The sequence below is a fragment of the Neodiprion lecontei genome, chromosome 1 (genome assembly GCF_021901455.1).
Source record: "Neodiprion lecontei isolate iyNeoLeco1 chromosome 1, iyNeoLeco1.1, whole genome shotgun sequence".
Taxonomy (NCBI): domain Eukaryota; kingdom Metazoa; phylum Arthropoda; class Insecta; order Hymenoptera; family Diprionidae; genus Neodiprion; species Neodiprion lecontei.
The window spans coordinates 30,900,228-30,917,848 of record NC_060260.1 but is presented as its reverse complement, the minus strand read 5'-3'; the positions used below and the strand labels follow the sequence as shown (position 1 = coordinate 30,917,848).

At 37.6% G+C, this 17,621-nt stretch overlaps 3 protein-coding genes across 6 annotated transcripts; 2 read left to right on the top strand and 1 right to left on the bottom strand.

The window, feature by feature from the left end:
• The first annotated feature begins 142 nt into the window (after window positions 1-142).
• On the top strand, window positions 143-3,557 carry LOC107222025 (bifunctional arginine demethylase and lysyl-hydroxylase PSR). Of its 2 annotated transcripts, none has more exons than XM_046730467.1 (6): window positions 143-347; window positions 580-785; window positions 1,518-1,800; window positions 2,051-2,406; window positions 2,943-3,175; window positions 3,391-3,557. In XM_046730467.1, the coding sequence occupies exons 1-6, from the start codon at window positions 275-277 to the stop codon at window positions 3,413-3,415; spliced, it is 1,176 nt and encodes a 391-aa protein (XP_046586423.1). In that variant the 5' UTR covers window positions 143-274; the 3' UTR covers window positions 3,416-3,557. The 2 variants fall into 2 exon arrangements, with proteins under 2 accessions (XP_046586423.1, XP_015516714.1); XM_015661228.2 differs by having other exon boundaries at window positions 3,388-3,557.
• A 3-nt stretch (window positions 3,558-3,560) lies between these two features.
• LOC107222024 (kinesin-like protein KIF21A) lies at window positions 3,561-13,757 on the bottom strand. Of its 3 annotated transcripts, XR_006904866.1 has the most exons (16): window positions 13,341-13,757; window positions 11,331-11,715; window positions 10,716-11,162; window positions 10,225-10,537; window positions 9,847-10,151; window positions 9,513-9,759; window positions 8,523-9,424; window positions 8,059-8,411; window positions 7,741-7,941; window positions 7,348-7,473; window positions 6,115-6,283; window positions 5,892-5,997; window positions 5,259-5,813; window positions 4,916-5,186; window positions 4,101-4,722; window positions 3,561-3,960 (listed from the first exon to the last, which is right to left on the bottom strand). XR_006904866.1 is itself a non-coding variant. In XM_015661226.2 (15 exons), the coding sequence occupies exons 1-15, from the start codon at window positions 13,376-13,378 to the stop codon at window positions 4,650-4,652; spliced, it is 4,491 nt and encodes a 1,496-aa protein (XP_015516712.2). In that variant the 5' UTR covers window positions 13,379-13,757; the 3' UTR covers window positions 3,561-4,649. The 3 variants fall into 3 exon arrangements, 2 of the variants coding, with proteins under 2 accessions (XP_015516712.2, XP_015516713.2); XM_015661226.2 differs by having other exon boundaries at window positions 3,561-4,722; XM_015661227.2 differs by lacking the exon at window positions 4,101-4,722 and having other exon boundaries at window positions 13,341-13,756.
• A 552-nt stretch (window positions 13,758-14,309) lies between these two features.
• Window positions 14,310-15,708, top strand: LOC107222015. Its single transcript, XM_015661210.2, has 2 exons — window positions 14,310-14,599; window positions 15,523-15,708. Exons 1-2 carry the CDS (start codon window positions 14,348-14,350, stop codon window positions 15,706-15,708), a joined length of 438 nt encoding a protein of 145 aa, XP_015516696.2. The 5' UTR covers window positions 14,310-14,347.
• Window positions 15,709-17,621: the final 1,913 nt, after the last annotated feature.

Here is a 17,621-nt window from a genome sequence, read left to right as displayed (position 1 = left end):
AGTTCATCGGTTATTTGGTTATACTACGGGCAGCAATTACTACATTAGAAATGTAATTACTGCTGCTGCAATCCTGCTAAACATGCAAGCATTGACTGTGGTTGACTGAAAAAGAACTGATTACGGGACGAAAAAAATTCGCACCTCGCGGAAAATATGCGCACTATTCAAGTTACGGTATCACTCCGTGACGTGTGCCTGTGTGTTCCTTAAAAATTATATTTGTAAATATATTTTTAATAAGTTAAATTAGTAAATTAGTATATCACACGAGATGTCGGAAGAGCTCAAGCTAGATCACCGAGCCAAAAAACGTATTAAAGAAGTGAAGCGAAAAGCTAGACCAGGTATGCCTCATAACCTCATTTATAACCTATTCGGTAACGCGATAGAGGCGTGTAGAGGATTTAAACTCCAATTCAGTGATTTTCAAACATTTTAGTCCGTTAAGATCTTCGTTTTATTTCCCATTAGTCTCCCAATGCCCAATTTGTCGGTATCAAGTAACAAGTTTGCACCAAAAAAAGTTTTGCCGAGTCATTTTTAATATATAATTCATACAAATATTTTTCTGCATAGAACTTGGCGACAAAATCGCCTGGTCGCAGCATGGTTATCATAAAAAGTTTGCTACCTTTTGGGAATTTACTGATAATGTTGATCGTATTGATGAGAGGTCGGTGACTCCGGCCGAGTTTATTGAAAAGTATGAAAAGCCTTACAAACCTGTAGTGATACGAGAAACTCAGTGTGATTGGAAAGCCCAACACAAATGGACTGTTGAGGTAAATTTAGCATGCATTTATATCTCGGTATTTCTCATAATATCAGGGCTGGGAACAAGTAGCTGTTTTTACATTTTATTCATTTAAGAATTTCTCACCTGAACCACTTGTAATAACTGTGTCGCATTCGTTGGACCTTCGTTTAAGAATTCATTCAAACATTCTCATCCATATTATTTCTAGTCTCCATGAAAATTGTTAAATTTTATGTAGTAGGTTTTATCTGTGATTTTGAGGCTGAAATTAGTAAGGTTAACATAACGAAAGATTTAAATAAAAACCATTGTATTGCAACTTTAAACTAACTCAAGGAGTAGAATTCACAAAATAAAAGTTTGTTAAGGAAATATTACGGTTTATTGAAAATTAGGGTACTCTAAGGTTGTAATCTAGTTTTTTTTAAAGAGCATCATTACAGTTATATTACAACCTTGGTTATGATGAAACGAAAGTTTAAATCTTTCTATTACTTTAATTACCACGTGATGAGTAATCTATATGCATGCCGTTTGAAGAGCTTTTTACAGTAAAAAAAACTTATTATTTTGGAAACAGTTTCTTACTTGTTACCAGCCTAGTGTGCACAATATTTTAATCTCACAGCTTACAATTAGAGTATCAATTATTTTGGTAAATACTGACTTTTGGTCCGTATATTCTTTGTATCTAAGATAATTATGTATAATTAAAATTATTGACATGCATTGATCTAAGATTTATGTTGACAAGTAGAGGCTTACAAAGAAATATCGGAATCAGAAATTCAAATGCGGAGAAGACAATGAAGGGTACAGTGTGAAAATGAAGATGAAATACTATGTCCGATACATGTTGAATAACGAAGATGACTCGCCACTCTATATCTTTGATAGTTCATTTGGAGAACATCCACGGCGTAGAAAATTACTAGAAGATTACTCAATACCATTATATTTCCAAGACGACCTTTTCCAGCATGCCGGAGAGCATCGACGACCACCTTATCGATGGTTTGTTATGGGACCTGCAAGATCAGGTGTGAATGAAATGAAACTCAGAACACTGGCAGATTAGAAGTTATTAAACATTCAGCAACATTGTTTATCAATTTTTTTTTTCAGTATTTAACTTAAGTTACCTAGAAGTATGTAGTACAAACTTTCAGTATCAGTCCATTAGTTCTGACGTCCTTGTATTGTTTATGCACCAACATATGTGATCTGTAAAAGTTTCGAAGCTATCCTAAGGTGAATAAGTTTCTGGTGTAATTTTAATATATTTGTTAGGCACTGGTATCCACATAGATCCTCTGGGGACTAGTGCTTGGAACGCCTTAATTTCAGGCCACAAACGGTGGTGTCTATTTCCCACTCACACTCCTCGTGAACTTCTTAAAGTTAGCGCAATGGAAGGTGGGAAGCAAAGGGATGAAGCTATCACCTGGTTTGCTACCATTTATCCACGAACCAAACTACCCACGTGGCCAAAAGATTGCCAACCGACTGAAATATTACAAGGGCCGGGAGATACTGTATTTGTTCCAGGCGGATGGTGGCACGTAGTATTGAATCTTGACAATACAATAGCAGTAACACAAAATTTTTGCTCTCGAACAAACTTCCCCATCGTATGGCATAAGACGGTAAGTTTTAACTTTATGGAATTTTTCATTTAACTTTCATTTATTCATTTATTCAATTTTCTGAGTAGGAAGGAAAATAAACATGGTCGTGACACGCGCTGTCTATATTATTAAATATAGAATAGTATCACAACAAGTCGTATATCTTAAAAAGCTCTTGATAACTTATTTATAATGCCTCAATTTTGTTAGACTTTCACAAGTTCCATGTTAATTTTTATTAACTGAACATTGGGGGGTCAAAATACTGTGACTGTCAACTTCAATACCATACAGATAATTGGAAATGCATAATATCTAAATTGCATTTGAATCATGAATTGTATTTACGTATCTCTAAAATAGATTTTTCTTAATTCAAAGTTTGGTTTTGCTATAATTACAAATCCTCGAAATTCCTTTTTAAGTCTGGATAAAGCTGAGTTAGGCATAACTTTAAGGATTCTATTGTATCAGTGCATCGAAGTTACTATTCTGTTTGTGCAGTCTCAACATTTCAAATTTCATCGAATTTTTCCTCCGATATTTGCTGTTAGGTGAGAGGGAGACCTAAACTTTCACGCAAATGGCAAAGAGTACTTCGTGTAAAAGAACCAGACTTAGGAGCATTAGCTGATACTATTGATATAAAAGAAGATACAGGAGTAGCGAGTGATTCTTCAAGTGGATCTTCTAGTAGTTCTTCTAGCAGTAGTAGCAGTAGCCAATCGGAAGACAGTGCTGATGATAGTGGCCAAGAATCACTTACCGCACACAAAAAAAAGAAGCGGTACTTATACCACATTAATTTTTTTCACTTTTCTAATTTTTATGAATATTAATTTGTAATATGCAAATTCAAATTCTATTGTTACGTCATATTAGTTATTCCTGTTTCAGACATATTCATTATATCATGTCTCAAGTGCCAAGTTTGAAATACCCAGTTGCTGAAATTTAGGTAGGAATATAAACAGTAAACCTTACTATTATTAATTTCAGAAGAAAGCTAAACAGCTGCCAACCCTGACAATATCGTATGCTTGGGACCTCCAGAGACCTCAGACTGTACAGTATTATACAGCAATTATTGTTTGTACCAAGAGTAAATATTGTAATTAATACTACCATATCCCTGTTCATAATAAAATAAATGCTAGATAATACCAAAACTGTTTTACTATGTTTGTATAACTTTATTCCATACTGAGTAGCATTAGGCTTAATAGATAACGAGATTTTCTAATTCTCCTTTCATGGAAATTACATATTAGTGTATAATTTCGGTTCAACAAGCCATCTAAACTAGTGTTGAATACGTATTCAATAAGAAAATACTGGTGGTAGGTTTCATAGTACATTTAGATTATGTTCCACAAATGATAAGGAACGTAAAGAAATGTATAATGTATGTTACATTGAGTTAAATTTAATTTCGGCGTTTTATCAACAGAATATAAAATAAATTTGCTAATAATTTACAATTGAAGCGCAGCATCACTTCAGCGCCTCAAGGAGTTGCTTCGTTGTCGTTGATCTCTCTTGTAGTAGTGCCATAATTTCAAGGAGCCATCACTTCACGTTCGTAGTTGCGTTTTTGGTAGCCATGCAAAGCATTAAACATCAAAGTAAACAACACAGATGCAATATAACAAGGAAATTTAGCAATTATAATGGTGAATCACACAAATCAGAATTAAATAAATTATTTTTACGATTTCTGTAAGCACTTTAAGAATTTCTCAATGGATGGAGTAGCAGTTTTCAATGTGTTAAGAACTGTATGTAATCACTGATGATTCATGTGACAATCAAATTTGCTGTAATATGTTAATAATATGTCACTACTTGGAGATAAATAAACTAAAGTGAAACTAAGTCCAAATGTGCACTGCACATCTTGTATTTGGTTAAACAAGAGTTATATAAATAGGAATCCAACCAGAAGTTGACCAGTATCCAACAAATACATCTCTATATATACATATATATACATATTCACTTGGACACAGTTGAATTGTACAGTCGACCGAGCTTCAAGAGCAATGATCAGATGGATGCAACAACTTTAAAATTGCAATTACTGCATCAAAGTTGAATTGGTGGATACGTTTATTGCTTACAAATATAATAAAAAATATATTGTCCTTTCCATTGATTTAAGATGATAGTGATGCGAAAAGCAAAGTACATGCGGATTATTATAAAATAAAACCAAATGAGCTGTAAAAAAATACAAAATAAATACAAATGAATAAAACAAGTTAAAGCGATACTGTGGACACAGACATAATAAGCGAGGCATCAGGTATTCGCCACAGCTTAACTTCTCCAGAGCTGTAATCAATATCCCCCATCATGTTAATTTAATTCTTAACTAAGTACACTATTCTCATGGAGTTGGGTCCAAACTTTTCAGAATTGTGTTAATTGTGTTAATTGTGTCAATTTTGTTGTAAGCACGCATATATCACAAAGTGGCCTTTGGACTAAACCCCCTAGAAAATGTCAAGTACAATACGAAACTCACTTGCTAGCTGTGAATATGTGTTGTTGATTCGTGACAACTGCATTAATTGCAGAACTATGTGCCCGAACCTCTCCCAAAAGGCTGCATTCTCCGGATTGATCGCGAGGAACTGACCATGCTCTCAATAAACCACCGCGACAGCCAGAAATTAGAACCGAACCATGGTTCACTGTACATAATCCAAGAACCCAATCTTTGTGAGCATTGTTGAGTGATTGAACTAATTCCATCTTTTGTAAATCCCATCTTTTAATACACATGTCTCGGGATCCTACGAAATGCAGTTAATGTAAATCATTCGAATTTTATACACATACAATAAGCTCCGCTAACAATTACATACCAGAGAATAACGTTGAGCCATATGTAGCTAGGCATTGTACACCATCGTAATGAGGCGGTGCCAGACTAACAGATTGTCCAGAAGTATTTGGCTCTACAAGAGCTATAAGGTGGTCTTTGCTACCAGTAATTACTCTGCCATCAGAAGCAACTGCCAAACACATTACTGCAGCAGTGTGAGCTGTACTCAGTCTTCCACTGTAAGTTAACTTGCGCAAGTCCCATATTCTAACTTTGTCACTAGTTGCCGTATAAAGTTCTTTTTCGTCAAGACTTAGAGCCACGTCATTTATTGTTGTCTCTCCAACAGGAAGTTGAAGAGTTCTAGATGGTGTTGATAGAGCCAGAGGGCCGCTCTGAGCTTGACCAGATGAAAAGAGCGTTTTGACACAAGAGTTTCCAGCTCGTAAATCCCAAACTTTTACATATGCTGCTGATATACTAAAAAGCAGGCGGTGTTCAACAGAATATTTTACTGCTACAACATTATTGGGATGACCACTCAGTGTGAGACTTTCCAGCCCAGTTTCCAGGTCCCAAACTTTCACTGTACGATCTGCACATGAAAATTATGTCAAATTAACTTTGCAGATGATTTTACTTCAATTCACTTTACAGATTTTCAGTATTGTACCTTTGGAACCACTGAAAAGACGATCATTAGTAGCACAAATAGTAAGAACAGCCTTGCTATGTCCTTCTGCTATATGACTACATTGCAAAATTGCTCTGGGCTGTGCCTGTAAAATAACAGAAGTCTGTATTATAGAATCCAATTCTTCAACTAATGTAAATGTATTTTCGCACTTCACATAAATCATCCTTTTCTCAATCAAAACGGCTTGAAGTATACTTACCTTTCCTTGATATTGGGAGATGACTCCTCTAGTAGGTTGAGGGTCGGAAGGCAATGGCTGCCTACTGGCAGTCAGCCTTGAAAATACATTTTCTTCTCTACTATTGAATCGACGATAAGCAGTTGGCGAACCAGGTGGTGATGATACATCCGTCAGTCCTACCTGTTCCCTGGTTAGGTTGTTTGTTATGTTAACGCGTTAGTCAGATTAGATGCATCCCAGGCTGATTACCATGCTTTGCTAGGTCGGGGCTACTACACATGCAAGTGCGAACGATTGATTTTAAAGCACGGACGAATTCCTTTTAGGAGAATTGCACATTGTCTGTTTGCCAACTGCAGAGAGAGACGATAAAAATTAATTTTATCACAAGTACAGTGCACAACTCGACTTACAGATGTACACGAATCTTATGGCAATGTTATAGTTTGATCAACTGTTGGCTTAACTTGTGATAAATTTAAATTAGATAATGGTTCATTTTCATTATAAATCTACAATACTTTTTTGTATAATTGTTGATGTGTTTCTTGGTAGAAGTGTGTTAGACGTTGAAGAGTTTATTGTTGTATGATCATTGGGAATGGTTTATTGTGACAAATGTAATACGTTTTGGAATTTATTTATGCTGCAGAAAAAAAAAATCATCTACAAATATTAGAAATGTTTATTTCCCAATTTTATGTAAAACATTAATTCACATCACTAAAGGGGATTAATTAGATATAAACAAGCAATCTACTGTCCTGTACTTACTTGATATGAGAAGATCGTTAGTATATGTTAGTTGTTCTTTTAGCAGCTACAATATTAACATCAAGGTTTGGCAACAAATGTGATTCTCATCAAAAGATATTTGTCCGTGTATGTGACTAGGTAGTTGATTGGTACACGTTTGTTTAGCATGTCAAGAGTTTATGCATGTATTTATTGTTATGTTAGAAATTTATATCGAATATCAGATGATTGCATAAAAAATTAATCAATACTTTATACAAAAAAGATAATTTATCCATAGATAGGCATTTCTATCAATACATTATGTTCGTATGTAATATATAGGGAATAAATATATTTACTTTTGAATGTTACTCTATTTTGTAGCGAGCTATAATTCGTACTTATTGCTTATCTGAAGGAAACACAGTAGAAATCAGTGCATTGTACAAGGCATTGAAACAGAGATATACAAGGAGTGCAAGGGTAAAGACGTGTTGAACCATTGTCACTCACATGGAGCCTCCTCCAGGATGGAGGGGTCGTCGCAGAGGCCTTGGTGAGGTACTATCACGACGAGTTAGCGTTGGTGAGCCAACAACCACTCCCACTCCGTATTGACTTCTAGTCAGTACCAAACCTCTAAATTAATCATTACAGTACGGAAAATTTAATCAATGACACAAATCGTTGTAAAATAAATCAAGTATTAGTTGACATGCTAATGAGGAGTAAGTACTGATTCATATGTCGAATGTACCAAAGCTAATTATGAATAAGTTATTTTCTCAATGATGTCATTAAATAATCATCATATTCAATAAAACCTCTAGTAAATTTGAAATATATACTATTCAAGATTCGCAATGTATGTGAAGCTTTGGTCCAATTCTGATTTGACATGCTTACTTCAGACTGCCAGGAGCGCTGGGCACCCTTGTGAGTGGATGGTTGTGATTTTGATTTTGATCTTCATCTGCTTTTATTGTATCTGAACCGACTGCAACACCGTAAAGTAGCTCCTGTGGCTGTGTGGTCCTCCGTCGAACTTTGTTGCTTTTCTGTTGTTTATCATCAGTTCCAGAAATTACTTGGTTGTAGCTGTCATTGCTGGAAAAACAGTTATGTGGACGTAATCAGGACCGCAAGGAATAATAAATGTTCAAGTGCGCTAAAATAGTGTTGTTTCATTTCATAGATTTACCTCAAATCGTGTACGAAACTTACTTGTCTGGCGAAGAACTTCTTGAACTATTAGGGCTATAGATAGAAGAATTATTTTGATGATTGTTGGTAAGTGAAAGTAAATCTCGATCTCTCAGCACATGTTCAAGTAGCTGATGTTGCACATCGCTTTCCTGCGAAACTTGGTTCAATCTAGTTTCCATGTCACGAACTTCTGATTGCCTCTGTGCTGCCATACAACTTTGTTCTACGGTAAATGCGAGCATTCTTTCTAATAAATAGCGTGCTTCGTCAACCGACTTGATTGTGGCAAGCAGAACCTCAGCGCCTGGCTCACTCTCGCCTTCTACTTCACCCATTTCCACCATATCACGTTGACAGTCAGCTATACTATCCTGTAATAAAATTTTGTTTATATTTAATAATTACGTTTACTATGAATAAACTTTACACTAAAATAAGTAGATATTATTAATGCTGGTTATTGCATGAATTGCCAGACTTACCTGTAGGTAGCTTATTTTACTCTTAACATTATCAATTTCTTCGTCTATGTCAGCAGTGTCACCATTTGCAGCAGAAGCAACAGCTCTTCGTTTTTGAAGTCTTTCTAAATCTCTTCCCAACTCTTCTCGCTCCTGTAAAAGCCTTTCCATTTCTCTTTCAGTTTCAGCTGCAGCCTGTTTTGCCAATGCCTGCTTTGTAATAGTTCTTTCAAACGTTTGCCATCTTTGTTTAAGGGCCTTTGGACTCTTTTCTTTTAGTACTGTCCTACCAGCTGCCTTCTGACTCAAACCTCTATCCCGTTTCCTGAGTGCCGTTACCTCTTCCTGCTTTCGTCGTAGTACCACTTCCTTCATTTTTTTATCCGCCTCTAAATTCCTAATCATATTCGCATTTTTACGACTTTCTTTACGCAGTTGAGCTATCTCTCTATTGCGTCTCAATTCATTCTCTTTATGCCTCTGGGCCTCTTCTCTCATCTTGTTCAGTAGCTTAACTTTTGCTCTCTTCATCTCTGCCAACTCATTTCTCAATCCTCTAAGCCTATTCTCACTTTGAGATTGACTGCGCAATAATCGCGCATGTTCTTTTTTGGCAGACTGAAGTAATCGCATCTCTTTTTGCATTGACGATAATTTTCGCTCGTACTCATCTCGTAATTTTTTAACTTTCTCAGTTGGAGGAGCAGGGTGTTGCTGTAAGGATGATAGTACTTTATCGCGCTCTTCAGTAGTATTTTTAATACGTGCTTGCAATTGAGTCAATTTGTCTTCGTAATGTTGTTTCATTGTTAGCAGCCTTCTTTGTGACAATTCCAATTCTTGAATTAAACGCTGCTTAACATCTATGTCCGACGTCAGAGCTTCTAACTCTCGCCCCATAGCTTCTTCCTCTTCATCTTCTTCTACGGAGAATAAAATAGAAGTTAAAAACGCCGTAGGTAAATACCTTGCATACGTATATCAAGATAAATAAAACAAATTCAAATTTACCTTTGCGATCTGCATCGTCCTCAGATTCATCTTCGCTCATGAATTCGTGAACATTATCATTTTCCTCCTGCTCTCCATCTTCTCCTTCTACTTTTGCAGAAGTGTTAGAATTAGGTGTATGCTGTTCTTTTAATGCTGCCAATGTGTTAATTTCTTTCTGAAGTTCTTTCTTAGCTTCTGCCAGGACAGAAGAAGAGTCGTTATGAAATACATAGGACGGTTCACCATACAGATTAGCTGCATTAACCTGTTAAACGTAGGAAATAAACACACATAAATCAATCATTGTAAAACAAAAAAGGGATCAATTACCATAACTTTATAAGTAATTTACTTGAACTTGTCGCTTTTTCAACTGCTGATACATCGCTTCTGCTTCGAGTAATCGAGCACGCAGTTCTTCAATTTCTTGTAAGTAGCCTTGCACTAAGCTGGTAACATCATCGCTGCCACTTCCTCCAGATGCCAGCCAATGACCTGCTGCTTTTTCTGCTAATAGAAGAGCGTTTTTGGCTGTAAGAGCTTCCACAGTTTCAGAAAGAGCTTTGACTCTAGTACGAAGACTGGTCAATTCACTGTTCAGCATTTGATTCTCGTGCCATGCATCGTTCACACCATCTTCACCGACCACTCTCTTGCCTTCAAGAAATTCATTAGTTTCATTAAACGATTAGATGTGAACATCTAATTGAATCAGCAGCACTCAACTCACCCTGCCTGTACTCCATTAATTCAAGTTGTAGCTGCTGTATTTCTCTGCGAAGAGAAGCAATTGTTCGCGAACTCTTGTCTTGATTTATTGTCACCTTGTTCTTTATGTTTCTTGCTCTATTAGCGTATTTCAAGGTACTCAGTGTTTCCATGAAATCACGGTCACTTGGCGAGACACATGCTATCATAACCGTTTGACTATTTCCTCCCAACGAGTCCTGCAGTAGCCTTGTTAGCTTGGAATCTCGATAAGGTACATGGAGGGCTTTTTTCGTTGTGTCTCCAAGGGCTGATATTACATTACCAAGTGCCAACTACCATTAAAGCAAAAGATATCTATCAAAGACTATTCTATTGACAACCAAGCCAAAATTAAAAATCTCTGCGTTCTAATCAAATGGTTTTACATTTCTAAAATTCTTTGAGATAACCTCCGATATCAGTTGATTAGCCTTATTCTTTAACACTATATACCTTAAAGTAGATACTTACCAAACCGCAATTGATAGATATTCCTTCTTTAGCTCTTTCTCCGGTAGCTCCAGTTCGTTTAAGTCTTTCTGACCCTGCCAAGTCGACAAAATGAAACTTAGCAGTTAGAGTTTCAAACTCACTAGCAGGTTCGGTGCCGCTAGTGTCAACGTCGGCATCAGGGTCTTCAACTTTGACACAACGTTGCTGTTTGACATGCAGTGTAAATATTGCATGCGACCTTGAAGACTGTGTATTCATTTGTGTTGAGCCAGTTGTTCGTGAGAGAGCTCCAAGTCGCAAACACTCCAAAGCATCTTCTGGACTAGTCACAATCCTTGGCTCTACACCCGTCAAATGAATACTTCCTGTCGTGTCTTCGTGAATACGAGCTCCTCCCCTTGGACCACCTGGCTCTAACAAGTCTTTGAGTTCTTCGTTGTATAATTCGAGAAATTGTGCAGTCACCTGTAGCAAAAAGTATTTTCACTCAACGTAAAATCATGCTTCAGTGGTAATTTCAAGTTCTCTATGTAGCTCAAAGATGTGTGAATTATATTCAATCATCATTATGTCTTCGTTTTAATGTGAAATCAATAAATCTTTGTAGTTAATCAAAATTTTTGAAAACTTCACCTTGAACTCTGGTGGCATTTGTCCGCGTTCTCTGGCACGCTCTTGTTTTTCTAATATACCATTGTATAAGTGTGTAATGGCTCTAGGAATTATGCCGATCACGCTATCATCTACTTCGACATCGAAACCTGTTCCCATGGTGTAAGTTTTTCCAGAGCCAGTTTGACCATAAGCAAGAACAGTAGCATTGTAGCCATCTAGAGCACCGTCCACCAGACGTGCAACACAAGCCTCATATATGGTATTTTGTCCAACGCCAGTATCGAAAACATGATCGTATGTGAAGGCTTTGTCTGGCCCAAGGAAGACCTGTGGCTCTCCTGGCGGTACCTGTGTACATACTCTGCACATGTCTATAACCTCACGAGCAACCTGAGGCCGTATCCTGAAAAATCATTGTACAATATTGTCAATGTGTAGAAATTTATATATCCTAATGCAAAGTGCAGCATTAAAGCTTCAAGAACATTTCCCAATTTGTTACATATATATGTATATTACAATTAAAAGTGTGACACTGCCTGGGATTATTTAAAAGTAACATCGCAGTTTTTGCTGTGACACGTCTCTAAACATAAAGCTGGACACTAGGCACTATGTTCTATTATGCTTATAGAGCTTATAAGCATATTTTGTTTATTAGCATAGTTGATATTTGAATCAAAGTCAAATATCTAGCTTTCAGTGAAATTTCCAGGTGTTTTTTCCATTTGATTATATTTGTAGCAACCTTTGGAATACATTAATTTAAGTTTTCTGTTATTACGTTCAATGTCTTATTGTATTCAGACATGCTCGTTGCTTCATATCATCAATGAAAGTGAATTGCATATGGAGTAACAGAGAAGCAGGAGATTAATACATCAATATACGTGTAAGAAAGGGGCGGGGAGGGAGGTGGAGGGGCAGAAGATTGGGTTTATTCATTCTTGAATCAAGCATTTATTATGCATGACAGAGAGACAGGGCCCACACATCTGTGTCTTAAAAGGAGAGATCATCCTACTAATAACAACGTACCGCAGACTGAGTAAAAAAAAGTGATGATGAAATAAAACGATTATATAATTAGTCGATGACAGAAGTGATAGTAAATACTATCACTACCTGGAGTTAATGCCTTTTATAAGCAAGGAACTATGTTTGACAATGAATTTGAGTGGACCAGTGTAAATTAAAATTCATAAGTGGCTGATTAAAATATTTTTTTTTTAATACTGTGCAAACATTATCATTCATATGTCAACATACAAGGATAGAATTATGGTTCAAATATACTCTGTGTTACATGTAGCTTCAAGTAAACTGTACAAGGAGCACGTTCTTGAAAGCAATTAGATGGTACGAACTCTAAGATAATGTGAAGTTTTTCAGTGTAATGTTTGGTCTAAAGTGTGTTGTTTCTAGCCAGCCTGGGCGTTGCGTTTACAAAATATTCTGTCCTTGAATAGTAATCAGAGTCTTCCCACTTTATTGTGTGGAATAGGTACTGATATTGAATTTCAAATAAAACAGGGACATAGGTGTAGAAATTATGAACTCAGTTTGCAAAAATGGACGAGAAGTGTTTTGATTGAGCAGAGTAATTTTTTGGATCCTAAATGTTGATGAGGTAGTTTTAGCATGCAAAAGACGACGTTCATTCTATGTGAAAAGTGCGAAAACTTTCATCTATTGCATTGGAAGTGACAATTCTTTGGATTGCCGTAACAGATTCAATATTGAACAATCATTTCTGAAGCATGAGATCCAAACTAATATAAGAATTGAGGTCATCTCATGAATATGTATGCACAGAAAAAATAAAATTTCGCAACGAATTAGGTATCCTAAGAATGACAAATTTCCTTATAGAGGATTACGTTTCTTGGACCCCCCACGCAGCTCGGAAAGCTATCTCCATTTATGCGCTCAGAAGACAGAACTATGACAAAAAAAAATCGACTAATTGGCATTCTGTTAGGAAAACAAATCAAGACTTTTATGTACACGTAATAATTAATCACATACCTGACTGCCACTCGTACACTCGAATCATCAGCCATCATTTTAGAAGCGCGATTGTTGTACAATGTGCAACCACTGATTGCAGCGGTTAAACCTCGAAACAACTGCACTTTTCTACGTAATTGAGGTAGAAGTCGGATCCTTGTACGTATTGTGGCTGCTTGGCGCTATCCGCATAAGGCGAAGAATAGCAAAAAAGAAGTAATCCAACAATTTGTGGGATTTATAATTTAAAGACCGGTATCGGCGTATCATACGGCCGGCCTTGGGAAATTGATCAGCCCTTATGGTTGTTTAATACCCTCTTCATAGCTTGAACAAAATGTTACCGCGCATCGTGTGCCACTACGACGGCTCAACTGATTTCACTGTTTCTACAGTGACGACAGTCTACTGTCTTTCGATAAGAGTTTAAGACAGACATCTTGAATCAGGTGCATCCTGCGCCATCTAGCCGCAAAATAACGTAACGCTAATTCGGCTCTGAACTATCCGCGCGATCCGTTGCTAGTTTCAAGTCAGTTTCAGTTTTGAAATTTTTTCATCATAGATACACGTTACGCTAGAATCATGAATAAGTTGCGACGCAAATCGGTCAACTCAAATCGCAGAAGTTCGGGTAAAAGTATCGTCAGCGATTCAGAGCTGCCAGAAAAGGATAAGGACTCTAGGAGTCCGTCGGGTGTAGCCCGTCACCCGTCTGACATTCCTTCGATCAAGTGGCGTGAAATTCTTGACGATGCGGAACAAGACTTTATCGTGAACTCGATTCGAGAAGAGCTTATTTGCCGAGCGATGAATGTGTTGTATGCTAGATATCTAGAGAAGAAGTCCTACGCTTTTGTCGTGCACTGTTCATACCTCGCGTGGATGAGATTGTTCAACGTAAACAAGCCTACTAAACATATTTACTTTTCCCAGTTTAGATTAACCTACGCACACAACGTTTTTCACGTTTTCTTTCATCTCTAAGTTTATTATGCAAACATCTAGTGTGTTTATCCCAGTGGATGTATCTGAAACATGATCCTGGTGAAAGTGTGCGAACGATCGGCGAAAATTGGTCCTGCGACGAAACGCCGAATCCAGTACCGGTCGATCCGTGGGCCTGCGGCAGGATGACCGTGTGCAAAGCACAATCAACGCCTTCAGAAACGAAGCCTTGTTCAGTCCCATGTTCCTCGACGGTCGATGTGGACCCTTTGATATTAGTTCCTACTTTTACAGGGTCATCGTTTGAGACAGACAGTCGTCAGTCATCTGTAAGTTCCTAAAAAGTTTACAAAAATATTTTTCACACTTATGAATGATTAGTGTCTCTCAAATTTGCTATGTATCTGCGTGAAAAAAAATAGCGTGAACCAGCGACGGAGGTTATTTTGAACAGATATTTTCCCGCTCAGAATTCGCCGCGTCGTAGTTGTCACGGGTCGATCTGGCATTTGTGTCGCTAGTGATTAAATACCAGCAATTAGATCTCTAGCTTGTGGGTCAGATATTGTGGACGGTAAGTATATCGCAAAGTACCTTATACACAGTCGGTAATGTGTATCAACTGAGAACCAGCGCCCGACCGAATCAAATTTACCGACTTGATATTTTCTACGTTATCGTCTGGGTAGTTTTCGTATTCCCGGCCAATTGAGAATTGAGGTCAGAAAAAAATGAGCATCTCAAGATTCATAAAAATTCGAAGGTACATCAAGTACGAATGCGACTTTCCGGTTTTTATCAATCAAATTACTATCATCAGTGTGGTATCTTCTGTCGCATTTTTCCGATCTCATTAGTGCTGAGGTAAGAATCTGATTTCATAAACCAATATGTTGGGTAGTCAGAAATCGGCATACAATTCGGTCTGCGGTATTAGTAGCATAGAGCCTGTTCCAACTGACTTTAACCTGATACGCAGACGCTCACCTAGGACCGTCTCTGTACACCTCGACTACTTATTCGTTCTTGTTTGTTTTTCACGTGGGCAAAAATGAAAAGCGTCGTATTAAATAACCGTGACTTCAATTGAGGTCAAGGTGTGTCGATGGGATGACGCAACATTGTTATTGGCCACATGCAGAGGCGAGCACCCGTGCACCGTTCACTGAACAAATTAATCCGTGATTCGTTAGGTTGCAATTACCCGACTTTTTGCAGATAGTGAAAGAGTTTTATTTCGATTGTTGCACAGAATGCGGAGGAATTGACTCGTGAAAATCGAGATCTGGAACCAGATGCAGTTGCGGACAGTGAGAGGCTTTTGTCAAGCCTGGGCGACGGAACTTCGTCAGCTTCGTTAAGTCAGGGACAACGATCCATTTTCACCCGGACCATCTCCATGGCCAAGGCTAATCTCCCGGTAATAAGTATAACGTAACGTGAACCAACGAGGTAGAAACCTGTCAAATTACAAAATGCCAATATACTTCGGCCATCTTCGCCTTGAAAAAAAAATTCTAAAATTGAGATGTTTCCAAAAATCGTTGTTATTCGGATAATCGTTTCCGTAATAAACATTTTTATTTATTATACGCATTGTTACATGCATTTTTCTTTTCATATAATCAATAAAATGCTCAATTGTTCAACGATTACCCAAGATTCTAAAAAGTTCCGGAAATTCAGGACCGAATGTTCAGAATCGTACGGGAAAAGTAGCAAGAAAAAAAATTGATCGGATAAAAGGTTCACCGCGATATAAATGCATTCAACACTCGAGTTACGAGTCGCGGGTGTAATTTAGCGATCGGTGAATTTTTTATTCGATTATAGTCGCAGTTAATCCTAAACAAAAGATTACTTTCAATTACAAGGTGACAAGGTGGAAGTCGCAGCGGGGTTTCAAAAACGAAACAACCAACAAGAACAGAGGCAAGAAGAATAAAATACCGGTAGCGATGCAGCCTCCCGAACGCCTTGACCTTGTGAAGTTGCCGCCAGATAGGTAAGTTTTTTTCTTCATTGTGCCTTCTGATTTTTGTTTTTTTTTTATCACTAAAATTGCGAGCCGTTTTCTTCTAATCATCTACGCATGTTTTTATTCATCTCCGGGAGCTACTGCTGTGTAAAAAGGCGTTGAATGCGACGATTTTGAGGATCAGAAACTTGACGGCTGGAAAGACGACGTGTAGTAAAAACGTAACGCATACACATAATCGTCACGTAATGTATGGTCGAATGTTTGAAACTGTGTCAGCGCAAGGCGAGGACAGGGGAGTAACCGGGGTCTGCCTCGTCTGGCAAAGAACTAATTTCATTTAGGTGGTATATTACAATACACATGCACGTATGCATGGCGTATAACTATATAAGATACGCTATGCTTGTGTAGATTAGATTACACGTCCGGCGTACGGAGTTCTTTAATTAATTAATAGTTACATTCTCTAATGTCATAAGTACAGCGAAACGAGTAATGACAAAGAAACTAATGATTAGTGTTCTCTGGCACGATTATGTAATCACATATAATACGTGTGCGGTAGGCTCGTGTGTGTCGCGGAGTTGTAAACAGGCGGGTAAACGACCTGGTGAGTCCGATCATTGCGTGGCTAGATGGCGCCAGAATTCGGATTTCAAGCGCCTCCGGAAACTTGAAAGAACTCGTACAAACTCGCCAATTTCCCTTGTGTTTTATCGCTTGAGAAATTTTACCTCAAGTCAGAATTACGGCACCGTTTTTGATTAAGAAAGATATTCCTGCGGGCAAACAATCTCCGTGATTTTAAACACTTTGCCCTAAAGTTTTATCCCCGCGTTACGCAGCCCGTGCAATAAACTAAAGCAATGAATTATCTGTCGCAGAACTTTATTCACCGCAGTGTCGCAAGTGGAACAAAAGAAAAAGCAACTAACGAAAAAGAAAAAAAGAAAATAGAAGAAAAAAAACAATTTATTACACCTTTACACTCGCCTCGTAAACCTTTGTGAGATTTTACACGTCGATTATGATATAGGAGTGCACACGAGAATGGGATCTTACAGGGTAAATATCATACTGAATTTAGGCGGTCATGTAAACATATTTTTACACAACACTAGTAAACATATTTGAATATCGGTTGTGGGCATGTAACTTATAACTTCGCGCGTATCTTTCTGAATGGAAAACACATTGCATGTATTTTTTACGTACAATATGTATGTATACACGCATGTATTTTGAGCTCGAAGAGTTTAGCCAGGCCGACTGCTAGCTGTGAGAAACCATTCGCGTTGCGTCAGACGAGTCGCACGCGTGTACTATAATATCGATAATATGCCCATCTGAACCGATGTGTAATCCTGATG